This window comes from Camelina sativa, chromosome 14 (assembly GCF_030686135.1).
Source record: "Camelina sativa cultivar CO46 ecotype springtype chromosome 14, ASM3068613v1".
Classification (NCBI taxonomy): Eukaryota; Viridiplantae; Streptophyta; class Magnoliopsida; order Brassicales; family Brassicaceae; genus Camelina; species Camelina sativa.
This window is the reverse complement of record NC_141893.1, coordinates 18,038,055-18,050,611: the sequence shown is the minus strand read 5'-3', so window position 1 is coordinate 18,050,611 and position 12,557 is coordinate 18,038,055. Positions and strand designations below refer to the sequence as shown.

General features: G+C 33.1%; 1 protein-coding gene and 2 pseudogenes across 2 annotated transcripts; 2 read left to right on the top strand and 1 right to left on the bottom strand.

The window, feature by feature from the left end:
* Window positions 1-1,803: 1,803 nt before the first annotated feature.
* On the top strand, window positions 1,804-2,520 carry LOC147928359 (protein SALT UP-REGULATED GENE C pseudogene; annotated as a pseudogene). Its single transcript, XR_015579229.1, has one exon. The product of XR_015579229.1 is annotated as a protein SALT UP-REGULATED GENE C pseudogene (transcript).
* A 1,477-nt stretch (window positions 2,521-3,997) lies between these two features.
* LOC104742028 (large ribosomal subunit protein uL4z pseudogene) lies at window positions 3,998-5,022 on the top strand (annotated as a pseudogene).
* Window positions 5,023-5,376: 354 nt separating this feature from the next.
* Window positions 5,377-7,952, bottom strand: LOC104777448 (kihadalactone A synthase LFS). The gene is made up of 11 exons (XM_087485795.1): window positions 7,721-7,952; window positions 7,407-7,602; window positions 7,193-7,291; window positions 7,045-7,096; window positions 6,767-6,888; window positions 6,578-6,675; window positions 6,431-6,489; window positions 6,226-6,282; window positions 6,100-6,145; window positions 5,805-5,884; window positions 5,377-5,717 (listed from the first exon to the last, which is right to left on the bottom strand). Exons 1-11 carry the CDS (start codon window positions 7,820-7,822, stop codon window positions 5,636-5,638), a joined length of 993 nt encoding a protein of 330 aa, XP_087341921.1. The 5' UTR covers window positions 7,823-7,952; the 3' UTR covers window positions 5,377-5,635.
* Between the last annotated feature and the right edge of the window lie 4,605 nt (window positions 7,953-12,557).

Here is a 12,557-nt window from a genome sequence, read left to right as displayed (position 1 = left end):
CAAAACAGTTTCTTCAATAAAAATTTATTGCAAAATATGAAAGAGTAAAAAGAAAAAAATGAGAAAAGATGAGAGATGACAAAGATATATGTCCAATTGTCCAGAGAAAATACATACATATACAGTTTGCATGGTATGGGCGAGTGGAACGGTTAATTTGGCAAAAGGTTAGAACTGTCATTATTATATATATTGTAGAGTATATGATCTTTTCATGGTTATTACTCTCAATTTCCCAATGTATTCTGGATCATGTTTACTTTCTCTTTACAACTTTACAAAAACTATAGAAAACAACTACAGTAAAACCTCTATAAATTAATAATGTTGGGACTAAGACATTTTATTAATTTATAGTGATATTAATTTATCTATAAATTAATAATTATTATTTTATAGTGTAAATTAATAATTATTAATTTATAGATATATTTTTAATTGTTTATTTTTTAAAAAATTATGAATTAGAACAACTATAGCAAAATAAGATTAAACTTTCGGATGTTATAAATTTTATGGTTTAGGAATTGAACTTGTAATATTTAGAAAGCACTATTTACAATAAATTACAAATATTATAGACAAATTGACTTATACACATGAGACACATAAATTCAAATCTATGAATAATAATATCAATTCTCCTATTTTAATAATCTGTCAAATTATCAAATTGTAAATGATGCATATCTAAAAATTAAAACTTTAAATTTTAATTATTTGTATGACATGTTATAAAATATTTTAGAGATATTATTATAGGTTGAAAATACAACATTACAATTGTTCTATAGAATTGAGCTTTAGGAGAAACATACACTATTATATCAGTATATATATATATATATATATATATAAATTTACATAATTATTAATTTATGATATTATTGGGACCATATTTTATAAGGAGATTTCGAAAAAATTATTATCTTATTATCTTATCGAATATTGTTAATTTTTACACTGGCCCGACTTGGGACCAGCAAAATTTATTAATTTATAGTGTTTATTAATTTATAGAGTATTAATTTATAGAGGTTTTACTGTACAAATAAAGTATTAAGGGGACATAAATGAGAAAATATTATATATACAAAGAATTGAAATTTAATTGAATGACTAAATAGAAAGTAGAAACACTGAAATTTGTTTAGATATGAAATAAAACATATAAAAGTTTAGGAATCATTTAAATTTTCTCTTAAATATAATGCAATAATGATTTTATTAATAGTTTCATTTTTCTCCCCAAAATGATATAGCAAGTTAGAAAAATATTTCCCTCGTTTTTTTATATTTTCTATCAGAAAAAAAAAACAATTCCTCATGATTCAAATATCTCTCCTTGGATCTATACAACATGTCACCACGATTAAAGCTTTATTTAAAAAAAAAACGTTATGGCATATTTTATAAATACGTTATGGATTTTGTGTACTTTTTGTATAACTGTAATGACATCGGAATTAAATAACACAAATTCTGTGGACTTACATATCAAAAGAACTAAAAATATATATATTTTAATGTAATGAGTGTGTAAATGAAATACACAAGTATTTGGGACTTTCTGCGCGCGCCTACCAGACTTGGAATTTTCTAGTCATTTCAACTGACCTGTTACACTCAATCTCATCCGTCACTTAATCTGTTACACTCATCCCAACCGTTAAATCTCCTTTTTCCCGACCCACACGACCTGTCAACAAAATAAATCTTTCAAAAGGCCCATCTCCAAAGTTTCCCGGAAGATCCCTAGAAACCTCCAATGAACCATCCACGACCAAATCATTCTCTTCTCTCTATTAAAATTATATAAACATTTCTTGTTACTACTTACCTACCCAAATAGATGAAGAAATGGCGAGCTTAAGCACGAGCTTGCTCGGAATAAGACGCGGGTCAAGTAACAAGAACAAGGCAGACGATAAGACCAAACACGCAGTGTTTTGCAGGAAGCACCCAAAGCACAGACAATCACCTGGTGTTTGTTCCCTTTGTCTTAACGAGAGGCTCTCTCTTTTTATTAAAGCAGCTTCTTCACGTCGACCAAGATCTCGTCAAATCTTGTGTTCTTCCTCAACTAGTTCCTCTCTTTCTTCTTACTGCTCTTCATCCGTCTCTTCTTGTCCTTCTCCTCTTCTTGATCGCCGACGGTACTTGGTAATAGCCGGAGGCAGCGGGAGAAGAGAAAAAGGGATTTCGTGGATGACGAAAAGCCGATCTGTGGCTTATAAAGTGGATGATGAGAAGAGAAAGAAGAAGAAGACGAACAAAAGTGGTTTCTTTTTTGGTTTGATAATGGGCACAAGAAGGGACAATAAGACAGTGTTGTAGATATGTTAGATTAGATTGTTCTTGATTGTGTATTTTATGATGCGTGCTTGATTCTTTCATTTTAGATCGATTGCTACATATAGATCATGACTAGATCAGTTTAGTGTTTTTGGTACGTGAAGGTTAGAGAGATTCTTGATGATTAACAACGATATGAGAAAGAGAAAGAAAATTTTTATATAATTAATGAGGTTGCAAAGTCATTTTTATACGTACTGTGACTGATTCTTTGAGCTTGCAGTTTAATGGTAACGTAAAATGTATGCTAATCCAGGTTTAGTATGCATTGAATTTATAATTGTTTGCGCTAAAACAAAAGATTTTAAGACACAAATTTTCGATGTTGTTTTTAGTTTGACCCAAAAACAAAAAACAAAAATATTATTGTTGATGTTCAATGTTCACACTTACTTGAAAGCAAATTTAGACTTTCTTTGATAAATTATAGTAAAAAATTATTGTTTGCCCAAAAGATAAAAGTTAAGGATTAATCAAATAAAAAATTATAAATATTTATCTTTGTATTCATACTATTGATAAACTCTTCTCCAATTTGATTTAGTAAAGCGTCTACTAATTTATTTATTTTTTAATCCCCCGTTATAAAACATATATAGAAACGCAAAACTCTACATACATTCATATTTTGTAGATAACTATGTCCTATCAGGCCAGGGTTCGAGATGCCAATGTCTTAATTCTTTTAGAGCTGCATACTCTAAATTGTCAAGATCGTTGTTTATAAACCATTTCATACCAATTTAATTGCACATGTTTTGGTAAATTTATTTGAAATTTTAAACAACAAATTAATATTGAAGGGGTCGGGCACTGATTTTTTTTTTTTTAATATGGACAAGTAGTTCCATTAGAACACTTGTCGAAGAAAAAGAAATATATCCCTTCTAAATCATTCAGATGCATTACGTAATGTAAAATTAGATAGCAAACTTGTCAACAAGTGAAACTACTTTTAGATGTTCACAATGTAAAGTTTATAGTACTACTATATATTTTGTCAGTCAAGCTTTTACGCATGTGTGTGTTTTCGAGAGGGAGACTTGTCAAATGATCTTTTAGTTAACACTTTTGTATCTCCCATATTTACCTGGAAATTCTCTATTCCTTTTCTTTGGAATATCGAATACCTTACTTTGTACTTTTTTTCACAGTTTACCATCCAGACCTCTCTCTTTTGAGTACAATCTTGCTTTATAACTTTCTTTATTTAAGTTCAAAAATCTTATAAAATCAAGTATTTTTTTTAAGGAAACCTAATCAGTAAACACATTTATATAAGGCTTTAAAAGTAGTCTAGTGGGATTTTTCTTAATAAAAGAAAACCCTAAAAGACACCACTAGTCTTCGTCTCACATCTGAAAATGGCCTCCAAATATTGCTCCGACTAAAGTATGGCGACGGAAGCACGGTACAAATGCCAATGTGAAAAGACTCGCTGCCATAGCCGCCTCACGTCCTTTAATTTAATCTCCTTCCAGTAACTCTACGCCTACGGAAGCATCGCCATTCGCCATCACTAAAATTCCATTACCAGCCGTAATGATGGCTCCGGTCCAGACGTTGTAAACTACGTCCACGCTCAAATCTCAAACCACAGCCGTCAACCTTAGGTCATGCCATTTCGCATATCCCTCGTGTTTCAGCTTACGGAAACATGTGTTGTCGTAGACTCGTAGTGGCCGAATGTTTTCTCTGACTAAAATCTTGCGACGGTTGCATCGTCGTGTTAATGTCAATATGAAGACGCACGCCATTGTTTCCGCAGTCGCTGCTACCGCGGTTTCGTCTTTAGTTATGGGTCGTGGTCACAAGATCGAGAGTGTTCCAGAGTTGCCACTTGTAGTTAGTGATTTTATTTTATTGAATCCATGGAGGGAACTTCCCAAGTGGTTAAGCTTTTGAAGCGGATAGGTGCTTTCGCTGACGCGGAGAAGGCCAAATGAGGAATCGTCGTTACATATTCTGGGAAAGGTCCATTGATACTTGATAGTTTATGATACTGAAGGATCGTTTTTGGTTAAAGGCATTAAGGAAGATTCCTGGAGTTGACATTTTGTAATGTGACGAGGTTGAATTTGTTGGGTTTAGCTACTGGTGGTCATCTTGGTAGGTCTGCGTTTGAGAAGGTTGAGTCTATTTACGGTTTCTTTGAGAAGAAGAAAGGATATGTTTAGCCACAGACGAAAATGTTTAATGCTGATCTTGCTAGGATTATAATCTCTGATGAGGTTCAGAGAGTGTGGTGAAGCCAGTGAAGAAGGAAGTGAAGACACGAGTGATTATGAAGAATCCTTTGAAGAATTTGAATGTGATGGTTAAGCTTAATCCATATGCTAAGACCACAAAGAGGATGTCTTTGTTGGCTGAAGCTCAGAGAGTGAAAGCAAAGAAGGAGACGCAAGAGAAGAAGAGGAAATCCATCTCTGAGGTATGTTTTGCTTAAAGCAACTCAAATTTGCTGGTTTTTGCATCTTCCTATTCATATGATTAAAGTTATTTCCCTCTTGTTATCATATGTGGTGTTTACAGGATGAAGCAATGAGAATCAGAACAGCAAGGAAGTCATGGTCCAAGACAATGATCTCTGACAGTGACTACACCGAGTTTGATAACTTCTCGAAGTGCTCGGTTCGAATTAGTGAAATTGTTGTATCTTTAAGCTAGCTCTTAATCTAGAGAGAAGCAGTACTTTGTTTATCTTCTCTGCTACCAGTATATTTTTGTTTTGTTTTGTTTGCAATGGCCTTTGTGTCTTTTCTTTACCTGAATAAGGAGACTGCTCTACCTTTTCCAGCAAAACTATGAAAATCAAACATTTCTCAATTGGCAAAGGGTTATTACAAAAATGCAAAGGAGAAAGTCGTATATGGATTTTCTGTATCACTTCTAGTGAACCCTATAACGCAATTTGGGTTAATGATCGCCCACACCAACGAGATGAAGGTGTTATCACATGAGCGGCGACCAAACTTGTTAGTTTACATTCTTTGGTCTCATTTACAACATCTCGTAAACCCATGAGTCAACAAGTGTGGCTAGTATTGATTTTAAATGTTAAAAAGACTGTGTATAAGATACAAAGATTGAAACAAGACATAAGCATGTGTATCCCTGCCAATAAATGGAAGGTGTTTGCCGTAAACTTCACTTACATTACGATCTTTTCGAGGACTTTGCTTTGAGCATACATCCAAGAGTGTAACAACGAACACTAATTTACTTTTTTTTTTTTTTTTAAAGACTCCCTCCTACTGTTGATTGAATAGAGCATTCATGTTTATTGGTGGTAGATGCTTAGCTCCGCATGTGTTTCTTTGTAACGCTGGGTGAGGTACGTCGAACATTTGATCGGTGGATATCTATACATGCATCAACATCATTAACAATTTTTAACAACAGTTCTTACAACTCAAAAGGTCTTGGTATAGAACTAGCTGAAGTCTTACTTGGGGAGGTTGCTTTCTGACTTGCATGTTGGGAGACACTCCACTAGACAGTCATGATTCGGTTCCACGAAGAATGGAATCTGCGTTGAGAAAACATTAGATGCAACATTGATGTTATATATGTTAATTTGCTAGACTCGGTTCTGAACTCTGAACATGTCAAACACAAAACTAAACTGTTGAGAATATTAAGACCAAACAAGCATTAAGCATATGGCTAAAAAGCAAAAACCCTCTCTAAGAACCCTGCAAGATTGTAAAGATCAGAAACAGATGAGTGTAGTAAGAGCCTTACTGAATATCGTTCCTGACCGTTCCCAAGAACCCGATGTAATGTGGATCTGTAAGGTCACAAGAGAAAAATGTCAGCTAGAATAATTTACTTCCAAATCACAATCCCTTGTAAAGCTAGAAGTATTACTTGAAAAATCCATTGCTCCACCGTTCCAGCATATCGCCAAGATTCACAATAAATGCCCTGGGGACAGATAAATCAAATAAATCCACCATATTGACACTGAGTTTTGATCAGATGCTCAGAGTTGAACACATGTAATAAACAAAAATTTCTTAAGCTAGTCAGTATGTAGGAACCAATGAACCACTAGAAAGGTTTTTCGTTATACCCTTTAATTGGCGGTACATATTCCCACTTCTGAGGCGTCGCCTTCTTATCTTTGCATATCTGCCATCAAGTTTTAGCAAATTACATAACTAACTAACCTGACTATCTCAAAAAGGTATATGAATAACAAATCTGTGTTGCTTAATACCTGGAGTCCCGTTACACTATCTGTGGCTAACAGAGTCATCATCCCGAAGTCAGAATGTGCTCCACATGCATATATTCCATTTGAGGGATCAGAAACCCCTAAAGATAACAGAAGAAGCCAACGGTTGATTATACAAAAGCTTAAGAAACAGTAATGCTCTGTGATCTCTTCATAAGAAAAATACAATACCCTGATAGCGCAACAAACGCATAGTTGCAATAGGCTTTCCAAGCATTTCCGTCCTATCGAAGTAATCCACATCCAAGTCCAGGGCTAACGCCAATAATCTTGCAATAGCCTTAGAAATCCTCCTGACCATTACCGAAAAGCATTATTTTTTCGTAAATATAAAAGACGAAACTTGCAGTAACATGATTCGTTCCTATAGAGTTATCTTTCTTCAGATTTGTCAACAAAACAGATGAAATGTTTCAACTAAAAGGGCAAAACCAAAGATGAGGACTTACAATGCTTCTTGATGATATTTCTCCATTGTTTCTCGCCAACCGGGTAAAACATCTACCAAAAAAAACATCAAAGTTTATACAAAGAAAGTGCCATGAACAAAATCAACAGAGAAGAAAGAAAGAAAGAAAGAAAGAAAACACTAATTACCAGCATCAGGCCAAGGGTTAGGGCCATAGAATGGTTTATCCCAGTGAGGATCATCTTTAGGAACTTCAATTCCAATGTAATAACCTTCTTTATGATCCCCTAAACACCGTACCCCCCCCCCCCCCCCCCCAAAAAAAAAAAACGAATTCAACATCAATCAAATCAATCAATCATAATTTGAAAGTAAGCAAAGAGAGGTGACCACCAATAATACCATTGACTTGATTCTCAGGATCTAAAAGCTCATCAAGAACAGGTGTATAGCCTCGATGCTTTTCGTTTCTCAACACTTTCATCTTCTCCTCTAAAGGAAGAGCAAAAAACTTCTTGCTCTGCTCGAAAACATCGTCCATGAACTCTTCGTTTATCCCATGGTTGATCACATAGAAAAATCCACAATCCAAACATGCCTAAACCCAAAATTACCCATAATATCATGGAATCAATATATATATATATTTTTTTATGATTCTAATTTAATGATCAAAACATGCAAAATCGAAAAAAAATTGAGATTGGAGACAAAACCTGTTTGAGGGAAACAACTGAGTTATGAAGATCATCGTCGGATAGATCGATACAGTTAAGAGATGAAACATTCATGGTCGAGTCTTTCGTATGATTCTCCATCTCTCTCTCGCTTTCTCTCTGTCGTCTGTTTTTTTTTCCTCCACTCGAGAAAGAAAGAACTAATAAAGAAGGAATCGCAGCCGTCCCGACATATCAGCTACCTTGTTGTCATACATTCAACGTAGTCAACAGCCTAATAATTAGAATCTTTTTTTTTTTTTATTGTTTTTGGGTACGACCTAATAATTAGAATCAAAATATGCCAATTTTTTTTTATAAAAAGAAAAGGAAAATGCTACTTTTATGCATATTTAAATACTAAAATCGAACATTAAAGAAAAGTCTTTTTAAGTTTTTATTTTCTAGTAATATGGAAGCTCCCTTGACCACGGATCAAAAGTTGATTAATGCTCGTACACTAGGAAGGTTAGGATCGGAACTCCAAATAACGTGATTTGTTAATTATATAGATTAATGGAGGATATTTACAGATATTTTTTAGTGATGTACAAATTATAGTCAGAATTCTACATACAATTAATTAAAAACGAAAGATGGAGAAGGAGCATGGAGAAGAAACATGTATATAGTAAAAATTTACTATGGTCAAAAAGAATTATCTGTGATAAAATCTCATTTGTAACAATTCTGAAGATTTGTAATAATACTAATAAATAATAAATCTAAATGAATTAAAAAATCTGCAACATTCAAAAGTTATTCTCTTTCCGTTTTCTATTAGAAAAATGATAAGTTTAAGTTCCTCTTCAAAACATTTATGATAGCTTTAATTATTTTTATGTATAATCGCTAGACTCTTCCTATTTGTTTTATTTAATAATATATTTTTTTTTAAAATTTCGTTTTATTCAATTATTCTCTCCTTTATCCGGTTACTAGTATTTGTCCCGTGTCTATGCACGGTATTATTATTTGTGATTAAATAATATATATATGAATAATTATTAATTTGTAAGAAAATATTATTTCAATTATGAGATGGGTCTCAAAACTACACAGTCCAAAATGTAACCTAATAGAGTTTTGGGCACGTATTTGGTTTTGGACAAAATTACCCAGTCCAAAAGTAATAAACCTTCGTTTCATGTTCACAATACATGCTCAATACTTTGTATATGCGAAACGTTAGCAAATATATAAACATTAAGCATTTAAAAGTAGGAAATTCAATTTGATCGTGGAAATTTAAACATGACAGAGTTGTATTAACATTAGAAAAAAAAAATGATAAAAGATAACCATAAACACACTTGCTGTTGATCTTTACTTGGCCCACTGGCATTCCCCTTAACCGGAAACATCTTAAAAATGATAGTTAGATAAATGTGGAAAAATAACAATCATCAAATTAGTAACTCTGTAGTAGGTGCAATGAATTTTGTTATAATATTTATATGAATAAAAAAATCGTAAAGGTGAAGATAGTACCAGTATATGAGCTATGTTATCTAATTTTGTTTTTGTATCTCAATTCCCCTCCTCATCAACAATTAGGATCTTCCAACTGAATATATAAAAATCATAATTAATATAACTTCAAGAGAAAATCTATGAATATGAACAAATGTTTAAACATTTACCTGCTTGAGAATTGTAACTGCAGTTTAGATGAGAAACCAGGAAAAAATACGAATAGAGAGGAGAGGATTACAGAAGAGATGTAGTTTAGATGATCAAAATAACAAAACGATGGAAAAGAAAGGATTACTGATAAAAGAAACTGAATTATGATTTAAATAGTAGTGGAATCGGTTGTAAAATCAACTTAAACGTGGGGAGTGGGAGAAAAATCAGCAGTTTTGTTTTTGTTTTTTATTTTTTTTTTGCTTTCTTTCTTTGGAATATTGCACCCACATCCACTTTTTCAAACTCTAATAATACTCATACCCACTTTCTACTATTACCAGTGGTGGAGCCGGAAAATTGAGTCATGGGTGTCAATAAAATTTGAGAGGGGTGTCAATAAAACAATATGTTTCTTCAACAAGGGTAAATTACTTATTTTAACAAAAGCTAATATGAAAAAAAAAAAAAATTCATAGGTGTCATATGACACACATGATCCTTCTCTCCCTCCGCCGGTGACTACTACTATACTTTTTTCCTTCCAAATTACATATTACTCCCTCACCAAACCAAACACATCTCAACTTTTTCTCTCTGATGTTTATATATTTTGCCCTGTTTTCCCTTAATATATTCACATCTTTTGCATGATTTTCTATCTCATTTGTCCATTATTGCATAGTTTTAGAACTGTTTATGCATTATAGTAGATTTGCATTGCATTTGCATAGTTTCTTGCATAAACAGGTGATTTTGGATCCTAAGGAGCATGGAAGTGATGCTGAAGCAGATTGGAGCTGTCAAGAGAAGGAAACAAGGGATTTGGAGCTGAAGACTCAAGGTCCGGAAGTCCACTCGACCACCCACTCGACCAAGCACTCGGCCGTGTGCGGAGAAGGACTCGACCGGATGGGAGAAGCAAAAGAAAAAACCACTCGACCAGCACTCGACCGAGCACCTGGTCGAGTTGACCGAGCCGCCCACTTATTTTGTCTTTTAGCATTTTTAGGGCTTCTCTTCCTTTTCCTATAAAAGGCCTTGTACTCTGCAGCCACAAAAAGAGAGACTTTTTAGAGTACAATCCTAGACCTAGTATTTACCCTTTTGGGAAATTATTCTTTTTTGCTTTTTATTGCTTAGATCTTAAGCCACTTTTGTTTATTTTTAAGAAATCTTTGATACTTGTTGGTTCCATAGCTTTCAAAGTATTAAGAATTTGAGTTTGATTTCTTCTTCAATATTGTAGATCTTCATCTCATCTTTCTAAACATGCAAGTTTCATTGATTTCTAAGTTTATGACTTTGTTCATCATGTTTTGTGATTGTGAGTAGTGGTTTAGGATCTTAAGGATGGGTTAGGCTGGATGATGGTTGTGGTTGTTTAGATTGGTCAAGCTTGTTTGTTATAAATCTCTTCTAGGCTAGATATGCTCTATGCTAATCTTATATCTGAGAGGGTAAGGTTAGATCTTAAGCTTCTTAGCATCACACCAATGTCTAAGTTGTTAGATAAGGCTAGATCTAGAGATTATCATTAAGCATGCTAAGAGATTAGATGTTTTGTTGATTTTTGACTTTAATGATCTGTTGTTTAATGCCTGCTTTTATATGATCTTTGCTAGTGAGAGCTAGACTGGGAATATCTTAGCTTGATTGTTATTGTCATGAGAATGGATTAACATGTATTAGAAGATCATAATCGAAAGATAGCTCATTGTTGATTGAGGTTTGTTGACCAATTTAGATAGCCATAGCTTGAGTCCATCCCATGAATCCATCCTTAAGACCTTTCTTTGTTTATTGATTTCCTTTTTAAGTATTGTTAATTGATTGTTGCTTGCTCTGTTTCTGGCATTCGCTCATCAACTCGACCATCCACTCGATCGAGTGCTTGCTCGAGCTCCTTCCAGAGTTCCTGTTTTATGTTCTGCATCTTCCTGTTTCATTCTCTGTTTCATTCTAGTTGCATTGTCCTGTTGCATTTCATTTAGTTTCTGTTTAATCATGTGTCATTGCTTATGTTGCTTACTATAATTCCTGTTCCTGCTTCATTTCATTATTGCTTTGATCATTCTGTTTACTTTGCATTTAGTATCCTGTTTTAGTAGGTTTACATTCTGCATTTCATAATCATCATTAGGTTGTTAGTGACAAACATCCTTCATATTTGGGTTAACTTAGATGAGTATTCATATCCTGAATGCTTGCATCACACTCATTATGGTTTGACATCCTTTATGCTATAACTACATAAGGGTAATTGAAACACCTTGCATCCATCTCTATATTCATCATCATATCATATCATCCATCATCATCACCCATAGAAACCAAGTTCCACTCTCTCTTCTCTTTTCCTTCTTACAAGATATATATATATATATATCTATATATATATTCATTTTTTTTCCCTCTACTTTATTTTTTGGTTTATATCTCTCCTTTTTATTATTTTCTTTGTTGTAACACTTTAGTTAGTTATTATCAAAAAATTATCTGTTCATTTTTATACAATATATTATAATTATATTTTTTTTCTACATTTTAAGATGTATATTGCTATATATGTACATTAAACACAATTTTCTTCTAACTGTATATTGCAATACAATTACATTAAACACAATTTACTATAATTGGTCATCCACTTATTAGTGAACAAATGTTCAACTAAAAATTTCACATGATGTGTCTAGGTCTACTTTTATGGTTTGGGTACAACAACACATCGAATCCATATGACCATGATCATGTGGATACTATTATAATTTGTGTATACAAGTTACACATGTGTATAGTACCTTCAAATCCATATGGAGTTAGTGCATTAATGTTCACTTTTAATATACATGGTTAGGATTTCACATTTTGTGTCAGTATTTAGTTTGTTTGGCTTAAAGATTTAGGTGTAGTATTCTACTGATGTCCACATGACCATAGATATATGGATTTGATGTTGTCGTTATATCCTAAACCCTAAATCTAAGCTCTAAACCCTAACCCCTAAACCCAAAACATTGACACATAATCCAAATAAGTCTTAAAACATAAGTCTTAAATTATAAAATCCTAAACACTAAAACCTTAACCATGAATTTTTCCAAAAATCCAAAACCTAAAACCCAAAATCCTACCACATGAACCCTAAACCCTAAACCCTAAATCATCACATGGTGATGTGCTACTAGTATCCATGAATTGTAAGATA